The following is a 16,318-nucleotide window of genomic DNA, read 5'->3' as shown; positions in this document are numbered from 1 at the left end:
TGTAAGTGGTTAACTACGCTGTCAACACGCCTATCGTGCATGACAGCCAGACAGATTGGAAACCATATTTGGAGAAGTACCATTGTCAAAATGAATGTCATCATATTTGGCATGGATTTTGAGAATATCACACATTCCTCTGTGATATCAGTGTCAATTCGAAACAAGTCGTGCTAATGTTGAGATATCTTCACATTAATAATTGGTTTGACATATCTCAATCTCTGCTTTTGGCTGTGATATTGGTAATATTCCCAGAGCACTGAAATCACTCTCTCCTTGTCACTTTTCTCACTTTTTCATTTTCTTATTCTCCTCCTACTCTTACCTCTTTCCAATATCACCATTCAAATTACACTCCATCTCCAGCAGAGTTATCATACACTATATTCTTCCTGGGCACGTTCGTATGTGTTACCGTTACTTCCACTAGTCCATTTACAGTGTGCATTTTTTTTTTATTTATCATAATTTTAAATGTGTTTTGCTCTATTTTACATTTTTATTTTTGCATATTTTTGCCCCTTTGATCTGTGTCAGGTGTGAGTGCACTACACAGTACGATGAAAAAATCTTGAACAACCCTTCACTTCTTTATATTTTGTTTCAATGGAGCAAGACTTCCTTGTCAGTTTTAAAGTGGTGTTGTTCTTCAGCCTTTCTCAAAGTCTTTTGAAGTTGGTGTCTGGCTGCTTTTTCCATCCATTTTCAATCCAGTCCTTGTGCCTGACTATTTGAAGGGGATTTTGGTTTTGGTTTTTTTTTAAAGCCACTTAACACTCACGTATGAATCATTCAAGCATAAAAAAGTTGCTTAATTCAAGAGATGAATCATTGTTATTTCCACACATAACAAACAACTTTGCAAAGCTATTTTAAATTGTATTTAACACATTGTTGATACCAGCCTGTCACAAAAACATAATTTGTTCTCAGTTGCTTAGTTAAATGTATATATATTTTTAGATATTTTTAAGAAAAATATTTCTCCTTCTATGCACCGGTCTTTCTGAATTAGTTGTTTGATACTAATTTAGTTATTAAATGACCTTAGATAACATTATATGACAGGTATAAAAACATTATTGCACTAAGAAGGTATTCCCAAAGCGTTTTTAAACAAAAACTAGAAGTGCCAGGTCTAAAAAACTATCTACAGCAGTTTTAAAGTAATTTCCTTAAGAAATTAGGAAAAAATGCAACAAAGACCTGACACAGGTCCTAGGAGATGCAACTCCTTTCAACTGACCCATCTACTTTTCACTGAAGCCTCATTGAAAATGGTCTCAGTGGAAGTGTGTCTGTCAAGAAGCCCATTATAAAGAAGGGTAACCGGGAGAACAGGATGAGGTATGTCAAATTAAATAAGAATTGGATGAAAAATCAGTGACAACAAATTAGAAATTTTTAGTTCAACCATCGTCAATATGTACGCAGGTCAAGAGAGAGGTACAGTGAGTTTCTACAGCCATCTGTGGAGGCTAAAGACTGTCATGGTTCGGGAGCTGCATTTGAACCAGTGGTCCTGGAGCTCTTGTCAAAACTGATGGAATTATTAACGCAAAAAAGTAACTTCAGATTTTGCTCTGCCATGTAACACCATCGAAAAAGTATCTGATTGGCAATGGCATAATTTTTCAGTGTGACAATGGACAGAGCCCAGACCACAAAATTATTGAAGCAGTGTGGGATCATCTTGACAGAGAACAGAATAAAAGGCAGCTAACATCTTAAAAAAAAAAAAGGTTGAATGTCCTTCGAGAATCCTGGAGAACTATTTCTGAAGATTACTTGCTTGTCTAAAAGAGTTCAGGCTGTATTGAGAAACAAAAGTCATCATACCAAATATTGTTAACTAAAAAATTGTTTACATTTATATATTTGAAACACTATCCCCCCAACAGCTTGTGGGGATAGGTTAATTGATTAATCCAAATTACCCATAGGTGTGAATGTGAGCGCGAATGGTTGTCTGTCTCTGTGTGTTACCCCTCCGACAGACTGGTGACCTGTCAAGGGTGTACCCCGCCTCTCGCCCTATGACAGCTGGGATAGGCTCCAGCACCCCCCACGACCCTGAAAAGGATAAGTGGAAGCGGATGGATGGATATTTGAAACACTAGTTTCTAGTTTACAAATATTTTTAAATAAATCACTGCATCTGTTTCTAATTTTGTGAGCAAAACATAAAGAAAATCAGAGATGGCTTGGGATTTTTGCACACTAATGGGAATGGGAGTAGTAATGTCATGCTTCTGGCAATAGCCAGATGTCATATTCTAGCTTATCAGATAAGATCTGTCAGTACAACCAGTAGTAAATCTCTACAGGTAAACTGTGATTATACTGGGGCACCCTAATGAATCAGTGGACCCAGATGATACTGCTACTAAAAGTGTCAATTTGCTTGAAACTTGTAAAGTTTTACAAGCCCACAACTTATATTGTCTTTGGAGTACCACTATGTTTCATAGTAAATGAAGGATAACATAAATCTAAATGCTTCTATGCAGTTGTATGCCAGTGTCCCACAATCACGTCTCCATAAACAGTTGTCTAAGATACAGTGGGGCAAAAAAGTATTTAGTCAGCCACCGATTGTGCAAGTTCCCCCACTTAAAATGATGACAGAGGTCAGTAATTTGCACCAGAGGTACACTTCAACTGTGAGAGACAGAATGTGAAAAAAAAATCCATGAATCCACATGGTAGGATTTGTAAAGAATTTATTCGTAAATCAGGGTGGAAAATAAGTATTTGGTCAATAACAAAAATACAACTCAATACTTTGTAACATAACCTTTGTTGGCAATAACAGAGGTCAAACGTTTACTATAGGTCTTTACCAGGTTTGCACACACAGTAGCTGGTATTTTGGCCCATTCCTCCATGCAGATCTTCTCGAGAGCAGTGATGTTTTGGGGCTGTCGCCGAGCAACACGGACTTTCAACTCCCGCCACAGATTTTCTATGGGGTTGAGGTCTGGAGACTGGCTAGGCCACTCCAGGACTTTCAAATGCTTCTTACGGAGCCACTCCTTTGTTGCCCGGGCGGTGTGTTTTGGATCATTGTCATATTGGAAGACCCAGCCTCGTTTCATCTCCAAAGTTCTCACTGATGGAAGGAGGTTTTGGCTCAAAATCTCACGATACATGGCCCCATTCATTCTGTCCTTAACACGGATCAGTCGTCCTGTCCCCTTGGCAGAAAAACAGCCCCATAGCATGATGTTTCCACCCCCATGCTTCACAGTAGGTATGGTGTTCTTGGGATGCAACTCAGTATTCTTCTTCCTCCAAACACGACGAGTTGAGTTTATACCAAAAAGTTCTACTTTGGTTTCATCTGACCACATGACATTCTCCCAATCCTCTGCTGTATCATCCATGTGCTCTCTGGCAAACTTCAGACGGGCCTGGACATGCACTGGCTTCAGCAGCGGAATACGTCTGGCACTGCGGGATTTGATTCCCTGCCGTTGTAGTGTGTTACTGATGGTGACCTTTGTTACTTTGGTCCCAGCTCTCTGCAGGTCATTCACCAGGTCCCCCCGTGTGGTTCTGGGATCTTTGCTCGCCGTTCTCATGATCATTTTGACCCCACGGGATGAGATCTTGCGTGGAGCCCCAGATCGAGGGAGATTATCAGTGGTCTTGTATGTCTTCCATTTTCTGATGATTGCTCCCACAGTTGATTTTTTCACACCAAGCTGCTTGCCTATTGTAGATTCACTCTTCCCAGTCTGGTGCAGGTCTACAATACTTTTCCTGGTGTCCTTCGAACGCTCTTTGGTCTTGGCCATGGCGGCGTTTGGAGTCTGACTGTTTGAGGCTGTGGACAGGTGTCTTTTATACAGATGATGAGTTCAAACAGGTGCCATTCATACAGGTAACGAGTGGGGGACAGAAAAGCTTCTTACAGAAGACGTTACAGGTCTTTGAGAGCCAGAGATTTTCCTTGTTTGAGGTGACCAAATACTTATTTTCCACCCTGATTTACAAATAAATTCTTTACAAATCCTACCATGTGGATTCATGGATTTTTTTTTCACATTCTGTCTCTCACAGTTGAAGTGTACCTCTGGTGCAAATTACTGACCTCTGTCATCATTTTAAGTGGGGGAACTTGCACAATCGGTGGCTGACTAAATACTTTTTTGCCCCACTGTATGCACATGTGTTTTCTTTGCAAGCTCCTTTGACAACATATGTACAAGCTTATTAGGCTGATACAAAAAGTTCAGGAAGTCATTAGTAAACACAAAATGGCTGATAAAACTTGCAAGTCATGCTGCAAGCTTCTTGCCCCTTCAATCCTTTGTATTCCCAAGACATCTTTGGTGCTGTCAAACGAATAACCTTTTCGGAGGGAAAAGCTAATTGGCAGATCCGTTGAACGTTTTTTTTCTCTCTGTCTTTCTCCCCTCTCTCACCCACACATTAATTCTACACCACCGCTACCTGTCGCTGTGTTCACAGCCATCCATTACCTCAGTATGCTCATTACTGTGGTATGCCACACTAATGCTAATTAAACTGCAGTGCCACAATTAGCATGCCGCCATAGACTCATTGTGTTTGGTTGCAACGACCACTAACCTGCCCCTGGAGGACAGCTCTAAGTGCTTTGAAATATATTGTTAGCAGGGACAGTGACTGTCAACACAAAAACAAAGTTTTTGCAATATTAAAAGGCATCAAATTTAGCAGTTGGCCTAACACCTTTAAGCACCTTTAGTTGCAGTGTTCCCAAGATCAAGTAGGCTGAAATTCTATTAATTCCAATACATCCCTTTATTCTTTTTTTTACAACAGCAGTGATGTTATGCAGTCTAGTCTCTTTTAGGGTTGAAATCACAAAGCAAGTCTCAACGTAATATAATGTGTCCCATGATAATGATGGCACCATGATACAAATATTCAGGAATACTCAATATACTCTAAAACAATTATCCAATGTGTCTCCTGGTATCTGTGTAATTGGAGATGGAAAGGCATACAAGAAAAGATGACAGTCAAGAATTATTTGATTATAGCACTGTGGTGTCAGCGTCTGTGACTGTGCGTTAACACTATTATGTAATTCATATAATGTCTCACATCTAATGATTTGTGTTCCCCCCGCTGTCTGGAAATTATTGGATGAAAGCGTGTAGAATGCCTGCATGCTTTAAGAACAGTATTCAATATTTGGCACCAGTTTATCCCAAGAGGAAGTAGCACAATATATGAGGTGCATAAAGTTGTGCTGTTCTCCATGTGCCTGCACTTCTGCTTTTTTAGAAGTCCCGTTTCAGTCATCTCAGAATTCACAGAACTTTTTGATTATGCCTATGAGGTGTATCTATTTTGTGAATGTGCTTGTAAATATATTTTGTACAGCTAGAAGCTAACTGAGAGAAAATGGAGTCTTTATAAAATTCATCTTCTGAAAAGTTACTGTATGAGCATATCCAGTCATTGATAGACCTCCAGTGAAGGGAAATGGCTAGAAAGTCTTATTCTTGCATCATATAGATATAAAGACGCCAGCTATTTGAAATTTGTTTCAATCACTTCTTAATGCACTGCTAAGATCAGTGTTTAAGAAGTTGTACTCAGTTTGTTAAAGTCCTAAAGATGACTTGACCAACTCTCAGAGTATGTATGCAGTTGTTTCTTTGATCTTGAGATTCTTGGATCTGTGGCATTGCTCTGATGTCTGTGGCCAGGGGAGGATGGCCACCCCTGTGTATGGGTGACTGATTTCACCCCTCACCTCTTGGTGGGTGCGAAGGGAAGTTGAGGGGAAGGGAACAAGGCCAAGAAGTGACAGGGGCATCAGGACGGAACGGAATTCTGCACATCCCAGTTCCCTCTCAACTGTCACCATCATTGTGTGAAGACACACACACACACACACACACACACACAAACCAATCTACCTAACCCCAACACACATCCGCAAGCAAGCACACCCACTTTTAAGTCAGGACCATTGCTCACTGTCACCTTTTGTCACTCTGCCACACACAGGGAAGCACAGACACTGGGAAATGGACATAAACACACCCACATAGTGGTGAAGGTGTCTTGCCTTTGTCTGGCAGAGCATGAACCAGACACAGGAACTGACATAAGACTGAGAGGATTGAATGAGAGACATGGCAAGAGTCAAAGGAAGTAAAGATATATGGTGATGTATTCCAAGTGATGAGGTAAACTGAGGAAGGGAGAAAGAGGTTGATTATAAATTCACAGCGAAAATGAGGAGGGATTAGGAATCTTCTGGTTAAGTAAACTAAACTCTGTAAGCAGGTAATCTTGATGAGGATGTGAGGGTAAACACACACACTCACAAGCACACACACTCACACACACACACACACAGACCATATGAGAGATCACCTCTGGGGAATCGTACTCAGGTAAATCACTTCACATGTCCCGTCACATAGCTGTTTCTATGGCAACAAGAGCTAAGTCACAACATAATAACCTTGTTATATAATCCAACGGTAATCCCTACTGATGTTTCAGCATTAGTGTCACCAGTGTGTTCATTTCAAATCATACATTGAAAGGCTGAATCGCTTGATCTATATTTAGTCTTGATATATTAGGTGTAATTAGCTGATTTTAGATGACTATATGCAAAAAAATTGGTGTATTTGCTATCCAAATTTGGGATTGTGGGGTATGATTTATTTTTTTACTCAGTAGTTGAGCCATATTTTGTGCTCTTTTGTTCATGCATACCTCAGATGATGAGCGTGCTTCTCACAGTGAACAAAGCCAGCTATTAATATGCGGCATGGACTAGCTCCTTGTTAGCTCAAATTCAGACTAGGCAAAAAGGAAATGTTCACAGTAAAGTATGAGATTGTGTTGAGAATATGCAATAGGCAAGACCATTTCAAAAGCTGTGCTTTCTGAGATGTATGACATATTTAAAATGAACCCATCTAGTTGTTTTGTCAATGTCCCCAGTTCGAAACAGCTTTGTGACCGTGAATAAACACACCTTAACACCCCAGGCTGTATATCGACTGCCTGAGTCAACAGTATCATATGCCCCTATCTATAGTTGCACACATGAAGGGAAATAATACAATGTACTGTAGATAAAGATGAAAGCTGAGTGCACTGTTGAAACTCCATTGAAAACAACCATGCTGTCCCCCTTAAAGGGAAGTATGAAAACATCAACATGGAACCTAAAACATGGAACCTCTGGAAATACTGTAGATGCACAGCAATAGTAAACTAATGCGTTTCTTTGTCTGGGCTTCTATCTTATGAATGCCAGGTCAAACTGTGTTGATGTAGTAACAGGACAGTGATATGTGAGCCATTTCAAAACTGTTCCCTTTTAAATCCATCGCGTACTTTATTCCATCTAAAGTATCGCATTTTCTTTGCTCACTATGGGTGCTTAAAGATGATAATCATAAGACTTCCAGTGACAAAGTAAAAAAAATATAGGTTTAAAAAAGTATAACATTACTAATTAATTACTTGGTTTCTGCCTTTCTCACATGCACTCAGCTAACCAGCATACCTGGTATGGTCTAATGGCATTATCTGGACCAGGAGTCACATCAAACACGATTAAAACGACAGCCTAATAAACCTGTCACAGCATGTCACCACCGCCTGTTTCTACCAGGGGACTGTTTGTTTGTTAGTGTGTGGAAGTGAGAGAGTAAGACGTTGTTGCCGTGTCTTTTGACTACTGCTAAATTTGCATAGCACTAAAAGTCATGGCAGAGAAACAGCTGCTCGTTGATGCCCGGAGGCCAGGGCTGATGCTGCCAAATCTAATCACCGCCTAGTGCTAGCATCTTTTTTGGGGTTTTTTTGTGTTTTAAAATTTATAGGTTGTTGGAGGAGTTTGAGCTAATGACACCCATTTAGAATATTGGTGACGTCAGCCTCTCCTTTCCTCACTTTTGTTTTCCGGTCATCCATCACGAATTACATTTGACGCTATTATAGAATTTAATATTGCAGCGACTTTATATCCAAATTGTAAGCTTTGTGAGCACTTTGGTATCACGATGTTTAGCAAAAATATTTTGTCATCAGATAGTCTTTGGTGATCACATATTAAAGCATTTCTAACTGTTTACATATTTACGGTATGCAGTTTATATATACTTTAATAGGTTCTTTTAAAAAAAGTCTCATACAGCTTAAAACCTGTGCAAAGGAGCAGTCTTACTGTATAATTTTCTACTCAGTTGGTGTTCTTGCACCAGTGGTATGCAAAGGGGATAGCTCAGAGATTTCTAGACCTGGGGCAGAGATTCTGCAATTTCTGTGTCTTCAAGTATGGCCTTATAAAAGACAGATTGTGTGTGTGTGTGTGTGTGCACATGTGTGCACACAAACCGGTTCACACAAACCGGAGTAACAGGGTCATGGCCAGTGGGCCAGGTAATAACTCTCCCGCCAGCCCCTTCATGCGGATTTCTGCTCTGAGGACCACCACTCTTAATGATAGCAGGAGGAGGTACGCTTACTCTTGTGTGTGTTCATGTGTGTTCAGCTGCGTTCGTGTGTTTGGTCACATGTGCAAGTGTGAGATGTAGCCACCTTAAAAGTTGAAGTGTCATTTGACTGAATCACTGTGACATAGCCCCTGCTCTAAGGTACTTTATATAGGCCGAGGCTATTAGTATGTATAGACTTCTATATGGTGTCTGATGATGCATGGTTAGCACAGTAATTGGTTTTTAGTTGGACTACAGAGTGCCTATTTGTAGGGCATTGAATCACCACAAACAACAGTTAATATAACAAAAAACTGTGGGTAATATATAACAAATCCTATCAAATTTAAGTATTTTAATTCATAATAAAGTGGCATTACAATGTGCCTTATTTAATGCTTTAAAGTACAAAGGAGTATTGTACACAGTTGATATTACCTACCCATTGTGTTTTTGCGATGACATGACATCAATCATGTCACCTTTTTAAGCTAAATGGTACATGGTAAAATCATATGCATGTCATTTTAATTCATCTCCTAGTGTTGACTATGTATCTATTTTTCTGGCTTGTACGCATATGTTGCATACAATACTGTAGCTATGATAAATATTTTGTGGTGAAATGTATTGTTCATAAGGTTGTCTTGCTTTTAATAGCTGTGACAGCCTCACCAACAGTTGCCAAAGCTAAAAAAAAAATTCCTTCTGTGCCCTTTGCCCAGTCTCTCTCTATAATTGTGTCACCTTATCAAAGGCTGGGAGAAACAAGAGTGCAGATTAGTTTTCATTCAGGGCCCATCTAATCCTTTCAGCTTGTTCTTTCATAACGTGTCATTGCCAGTCAGTCAAACAGCTCTTCACAACAGCAGTGTTTACTATCCAAATGAATAGATGTTGGACGTCTAATTCTCTGGAAAAAAAAAAAAGGGAACAGATAGCCCGAGTCAAGCTTTTTATGACTGCTATTTGAAATCTAAATCGCTTTGATCTCGGGGGTCCTCTAAATGTTCTATTCTTTGATGTTTACAAAAGGGTGAGATTGTTGCATATTGTTACAAATGATGCAATCTTTCTTTCCTTTCAGGGTCCGCGTGGAACGTAATTGAAAACAATTATCCAGTGCTTTCCTCTGATAATGCCCATCACTTACATCAGTTAAACCATGTAAGGCATTATCTTAAACATCCTTTCAGTAAAAACCCAAGTCGCCAAATGGCCAGATAAATTCTCCCCTCTCCCGGCATGGACATAGCCAATGTGTGTAGCTATCCTATGCTTTGGCTAGAGATTCAATCAGGATGTAAGACCATTTGGTAAATGAAAATATTCATATGCATCTGTTAACTGGTTACCCACTAGCATCTCAGTAGGATTCTCTGCTGGGAGTGAATAAAATAAAAGGAGGTTTTATTTAATCAAACTAAACAGAGCATTGGTATGCATGAATTGTGACTGTGTGCTGGTGGAAGATGAACAATTTGATCTGAATGTTTGCGTGATTGGTGGGTGACATTGCATTGTGCTTTAAGAAAATGCTGATTCTAGAGCGAGCCTGTGTTTTGTTGGTGTATCCCTCCACCATGCCAGTGATCTCGATGAACACAAAAAAATGAGACATCAGCTCTATTGCCCATTATTAGGAAGGTAGATTAAAAAATCGGTAGCTTCCCTCTTCTCTTGAGTCACTTTCTCTGCATTGTTGAACTCAAACAGAAATTATTTGACCCCTTTGTTTTTGTTTAAACCTGCTCAGCAATTCTGTGACCTTAAGACTCTGAAGTGCAGATGCAATATACAGTTTCTGCAAGGCCAGAGAAAGCCAAAGTGAAACTGTTCTAGAAATTAGAAACACTCTTGCAAAAAGAGACCTTTTCTTTCTAGTTCATCTTGTGATTTAGTGCGTACAGTTTGTTTAAATAGTAGCTTTACAACAAACAATCTTATAACATTGTCTTTGGCAACATTTATAGACCCACACTTTCCATAAACAGCTTAACAGAAGATCAGTAAACAAGTTGAGGGATGTTGAATAGCTTGGATACATGTCTGATGATCTACCCAAAACCAATTTAATCGTGACCATGAAAAATATTTTCAACATTAACAGAAGCTATTTCAGTTTACTCACACATTATAGATAGGGCTACTTATGAATAACCAGAAAAATCAAAGTAAAAAGTAAATATAGCAGGATTGTTGTGATATATAAAAAACAAAAGTGTTCTCAATTTTAAGCATCTGTTTACATCAAACGAATAGCATCTCATGCAGATGCTATTCATTGAAGGAAAACTTTACAGGGCTGAAGGCAAAAGCAAAATGTTCACTTTGACCAAGGTGAAAGTGACTTTTCCCTTCAAAGTCCTGGAAAAAATAGAATTCTCCATTCCTTCTGTCTTTTTATTTTTTCAGTTTATTAATAAAAGCTGGTAATCACATGCAAATGAAATGTTACAAACCTCCTGTAAATATTCTTAGTTATGTTTCAGTGAGCTATTACCTTAACCCCAGCTGTTAAATAACGAAGGCAGGCATTTAATTGCTATCAAACTATTAGAATAACAGCAGTCACCATGAATGAAACTGATCATCACAAAATGATGGATAATAATAACCATCTTTGTGTGTTTTGTAGTGAGAGATAAGGTGTTGATGCTGTGTCGGTCAGGCGGTGATGTTTGAGCTGCGGTATTTCAACACCTCTGCACTTTTCTTAGGACTGTCACAAAACACATAATCCTGAAAATAAATGTAATTAAAAAATGAATTAATTGTATTCATGTTTTTAATCACTGGCATCATACTTTACACATGACAACAGATTTGATTTACTGGAATAATGTGGTCTTACAGAGTACAAATACTTATATGTATTCTATATTTCTCTATAGGTGTGAAATTAATCTATAGCAGATTAAATTCAGTGAGTCAGGATATTTTTTTTTTTTAATCCATCTTCACTGCACATAACAACCAAAACAAATTGCCCCCTGTCCACTTTTTAAAGTAGAGGATCATACCTTGTCTCATAATCCTGTATTAACAAGTCCCAGTCCAGCTATGCCAGGTCTTGTTGTTGCAACCATCCACTCATACTGCATCATTACGTCTTATAACTGCATTAAGATGCGTTATAAGTCCTGCGGATGATAAAACATCAGCTGCAAATCTTGGTAGATGTGAATATTGGACAAAAATAAACAATTCAACGAACACATAAAAAGAAAACTGTAAAATTTGAAAATGTTATTCACTGCAAACTCAGCATTTACACATCCTCGCATCTTGTCCTGTTTACTCTGTTTCATTCTCTTTACTGTTGTGTTCCTACATCGTCATCATCCTCTCCACCACTGTCATTTACAGCAGCAAGAGTCTCATAAAGATGATGTCATAAATCTGGGTCATAATAAGGTTCAGCAAGGGACAGCAGATATTTATCAACCCTGAGCTTATCCCTCATAAATCAAAATGCTACTAGGGTTTGTTTTATTGGTCATTTTCAAAAGTCTGGTAACTTTTTCTGCAATGTTTTCACTGTAACTGTGCTGTAGAGATTGGAGTTACTATATTATAGAAAAGAAGAGGGGGGGAGGAAGATCAACAACTCCAGATGTAGGTCGGTCAGTTCATCTTCAAGGATGTGTCATTTGTGAGAGGACATCTAATTCCTTCTTTGAAATTTTAAGGAATTGTTCTATCTGTTGAACATTTTCTAAATGTATTAGGCCTGAATTGAATTTAGTAATGAGGCAATCATGCATAGTGATGATTCACTTAAAGAGATTGTGCCAGTTAATGTTAATAATGCAATACAGCCAGCGATTTTGGCATGAAATGCATGTTTTTCTACCAAAACACAATGTACCGTGACACTGTTAAGGAACGCACACAAAGACAAACATCATTATGGGCACAAAAGCACATACAAAGCAAGTATTTAGAACCTTATTTCCAAAAAAGTTGGAATGCTGCTTAAAATATGAATCAAAACAGAAGCCAATGGTACGCATGTAACACTATATCTAATTTTGAATGTTGCTGCAAAGCTAAAACTGCCTGTCCAATATTGTGTTGCTTGGTCTGCAGCAATGTTTACGTGGGTGGTATCTGTCAGAGTACAAAGTAAGATCCGCATAATGCCAGAACCCAAGGTTTTCCTACAGAACTTTGCATGCTAATGAGATGATCCATGTCACGCACCGCACCTATCAGCACTTTTAATGTCGTGGTTGATCAGTGTTTGTCGGTGAAAGTGTGCTTTTTTTGGCAGGGGGGGGTTATGTGGGTTGTTTGCCTGGGGGGTTACTTATATGATGCGGCCTTATTAAATCAGTGCTAGAAGAGGAGGCACAGACATCAGTGATTGAAAAGCACAAAGGAACCTGAAGCGATTAAACCCCTACTCAAACCAGCTTAGAAGGGAAAGCTTCACAGAAAGCCAACAATGGTTGCATTCCTTTAAGTCGTGCTTCTCTTGTGCTTTCTTTTCCACACTCTCTCTCTCTCTGTTTCTCTCTCGGCAGCGCTCTTTACCCCTCCTCCTGTTCTGTGCCTTTCTCGAACAGATTATTTCTTTTCATTTTCTTTGTCTGTCTTCTTTGCAGCACGTTAGGCCGCTTAACTTTACAATGCTCATGTCAGGTCAAAACCCACCCTCCTTCTGTCTGTCCAATTCAGGAGAAAAAAGCCTCTTTCTGCATAAGGTATTACTGTATCTCAGACGTCAACCACCTCGAAAGTCTTTCTTTCATTCGTTCATTAAGGCCTCTTTCTTTCTTTTCAGCCTTTTATTCCTCTAAAGGAGTTTTAGGGCGCTCTCTGGATTTTCCAGGTTGTTAATTGCACAGAAAGTTTTTGTCTGAATCAATAGGGGATTAAACTTGAATAAGTTTATGAGGGGATTCGATTAGAACAAGAGCATGTGGGTGTTTGTGTAGAGAAGAAGGTTGAGGTGATATTACAGTCTGGGGCTGTTTTTTAGAATTTCTCGCTAAGCATATATTTAACAACAGTTTAAATAATTGTGTTTCCCAGCCACTTCTACTGGAATTTTTAATGTGAAAACTTTCCATTGCAGCAGTTTTGGTGAGAACCAGTTGCGCTTCTCATACTCCTTTAATTACGAGCTCATTTAGATCGCCCAGCTATGGGAAATGACCTTGTAGTCTATCAAGGGATTGTTTTTGGAACATGAGTCAGTAAACTCCTCTTACACCACAAATGGTCCAGTACTCCAGCTCCCCAAAACGCTGTATTCTACTGGATTAGACAGAAGTAATCTATCCCACGTCCCAAACAACATCCACATATCCACCTGCATTTGGCACTGCCCATGAATGCCAGTCATTAAGATGACTTTGCAAAGAAGAGGACTACTACCTCTTTCCCAATGGGCCGTCTCCACTTCCACATATAGAGCAACCATTGTTTTAAATGTAACTGCTCCCAGCCCTGTGGTGACCAGCCTTCCATTCACTGAACACTGAGGCTGGTACGCTGCCAGAGAGGAAATATGATAAATGTGTATAGCACCAACTGTCGGGGAGGGGGAGGGACATTCTCTTTTTCCCAGATGCCAACAGGTGGAAAGGGGTAAGCCCTGGTCAGGTTACTGCAGGCATGCATATGCCAATAAGCATGTGTGTATTTGTCTCCACGAATAACACTCCCTGTTGTTGTTCTTTTTCCAGGTGTGCCAGAAAGGAGAAATGTGAGCGCTCATCAGAGCCCCGGCGCTTTGCATCCGACATCAAGCAGTGTGTGCGTCTCAGTGTCCATCCAAACAACATCTCCGTGTCCCAGTTTAGTGTCACGGTGAGTGGAAAACAAACTCACTGAATCAGATACCCTGAAATGGAAACAAAGGCTTGTTTGGGGCTTTAGATGCGCAAACCTTGTGTTTTTTCCCTGTGTGTGTTACATGTCCTATACTATCAGGCATCAGTTTCCTCTTTGTGTCACCTGGAAGATTAAATTTAGTCACATTTTAAATTGAAGTAATTAAATATATCTTTCTCTGACTGCATATGGAATATTTTTAGCAGCCAAACGTGCATTTGCTTTACTGGAGCCACATTGCAATAGAAAGTGAGGATAATTGAATAAGTTTCTGGTGAGAATATCTTGTCTGGCAGATTGACAAAATCACACTCTCAAGCATAATTTGTAATATGGTGGAATTACGCTCTAAATACTGATTAGTAGCTTGTTTTAACTCTGTAATCCTGCTTTATATGATTTTACTGACTGCCAGCAGGCATTCCTCAAATCCCGACCTCACAACTTACAATCCCGTCCAACGAAATGGTCTCCCAACAAATGTCAACAATCATTGACAGAGTATAGTTTAGCTCGGCTGTGTTTATTGTGATTGTTGGCAGCCAAATGCACCACTTTTCCCCCTGGATGTTTCATTCTCAAACAGCTGCCAGATTTAAAGGGTCTGAATTGTTTTTATTGTTTAAGTGTATTGATTGGTGTGCAAAGAGGCTGTGATCCATTGCAACAAAAATATGTCTCTGCAGAAACTGGAGAAACACAAGCGCTCGAACTATCTCGGTGTATCCCCGTGTCAGCTTTCACCACGACACAAAATCTTTTTTTTTCTTTGATTTGAACAGGATCAAGAGGCTAATGTTTTAAATGTCAGCATCTTTGACGTTACTAGAAAGTACTGCAGTAACACTGTGTGTTATATAGTATAAATATTCCACTTACCTTACTGTACCCAGCATCAGAGGTTAACACGGTGGTGCAATTTTAACTCATAAAGTGCAATCAGCATGAAAGATCTCCATTGCATCAAGGGTCACGTGCGGATTGCATTTTTTTTTTTAAGAAGAAGAAGAATTCCTCTGCAACACAAAAATGATATTTATGAGTGTGTGTGTGTGCGTGCGCGTTGTTGCTCAAGCCTTTCAAGTGTTTAACCTTTTGCCAGACATATCCCATCCAGGGGCTTCTGCCTAACAGACAAAGGCTTTTGTTTGACCTTTTTGTTCTTAAATATTTGTTGAGAAAGATAAGGCTTAGAAATTCTTGACAGAAACGGGTACACATCACCGCTGAAGTTGGACCTACTCTAGACGAAGCCATTATTTTCTAAGCTCCAGAAGTTCCAGAAAATAACTTTCTGAGCAAATAGTTTTAGGATCTGCCTCAAAAGTCATCATAAATATATCTGGCTGATCACAGCCAACACTGGAGGAAGAAGGGGTTGTGCTCGTTATAATACTATTATGCTTCTAGAGGGACAGATGGAACAGCTGTGTCATGCAGTTTTTCACACACACAGAGGATGTAGTCTTTTTACATGTCGTAATTCTCTTTCATTTTCTTAATTTTCTCCCTACATTGCTTTGCTATGCTATGGGTGCAGACGTTAGCAAGTCAAGAGGAAATGCGAGTGGAAGTTATTATAAAATGAAATTGCTCTATTGCATCTGGGCTTTTAAGAGCTAATTGTTGCTTATATGGTTGATATTTCCATAGATATTTTTTTTTATATGCCAGATGTGATGCAGGAATAATGTACTCTTAAGTTTAGATCTTACTTTTATGTCACTCTTCTGGACATAAAAGGTCATAAATAAAACAATCATGTTTGCTTTAAAGCTTGCTTAATAATAAACATAAGAAGACATAAAGTTTAAGTCAGTCTTCTCTGTAGCGTTGACTGCGTTTGAATAAATCCTCTCTGCAGCGAGGATATTTTTCACCCATCTAAGATGAACACCAACACATATTCTCAGCGTCAGGCATGGTGTTTTATAAACTACCGGAGGTCATTTGTGCGCGCGCATTTGTCGGCTGTTCCTATTAAAGATGAGTATGTTATT

The 16,318-nt window shown here is 39.3% G+C and overlaps 1 protein-coding gene across 1 annotated transcript in view; it reads left to right on the top strand.

Moving 5' to 3' along the window:
* Positions 1 to 16,318, top strand: part of plxna4 (plexin A4) — a 259,476-nt gene that overhangs the window by 165,194 nt on the left and 77,964 nt on the right. Inside the window, exon 6 of the mRNA XM_080885989.1 lies at positions 14,171 to 14,294. Within this exon, the coding sequence (XP_080742115.1) occupies positions 14,171 to 14,294 (124 nt within the window). The remainder of the gene's footprint in view (positions 1 to 14,170; positions 14,295 to 16,318) is intronic.

The sequence above is a fragment of the Rhamphochromis sp. 'chilingali' genome (assembly GCF_963969265.1).
Source record: "Rhamphochromis sp. 'chilingali' genome assembly, chromosome: 7".
Lineage (NCBI taxonomy): Eukaryota > Metazoa > Chordata > Actinopteri > Cichliformes > Cichlidae > Rhamphochromis > Rhamphochromis sp. 'chilingali'.
The sequence above is the reverse complement of the archived record's forward strand: the minus strand, read 5'-3'. Positions and strand labels throughout refer to the sequence as shown.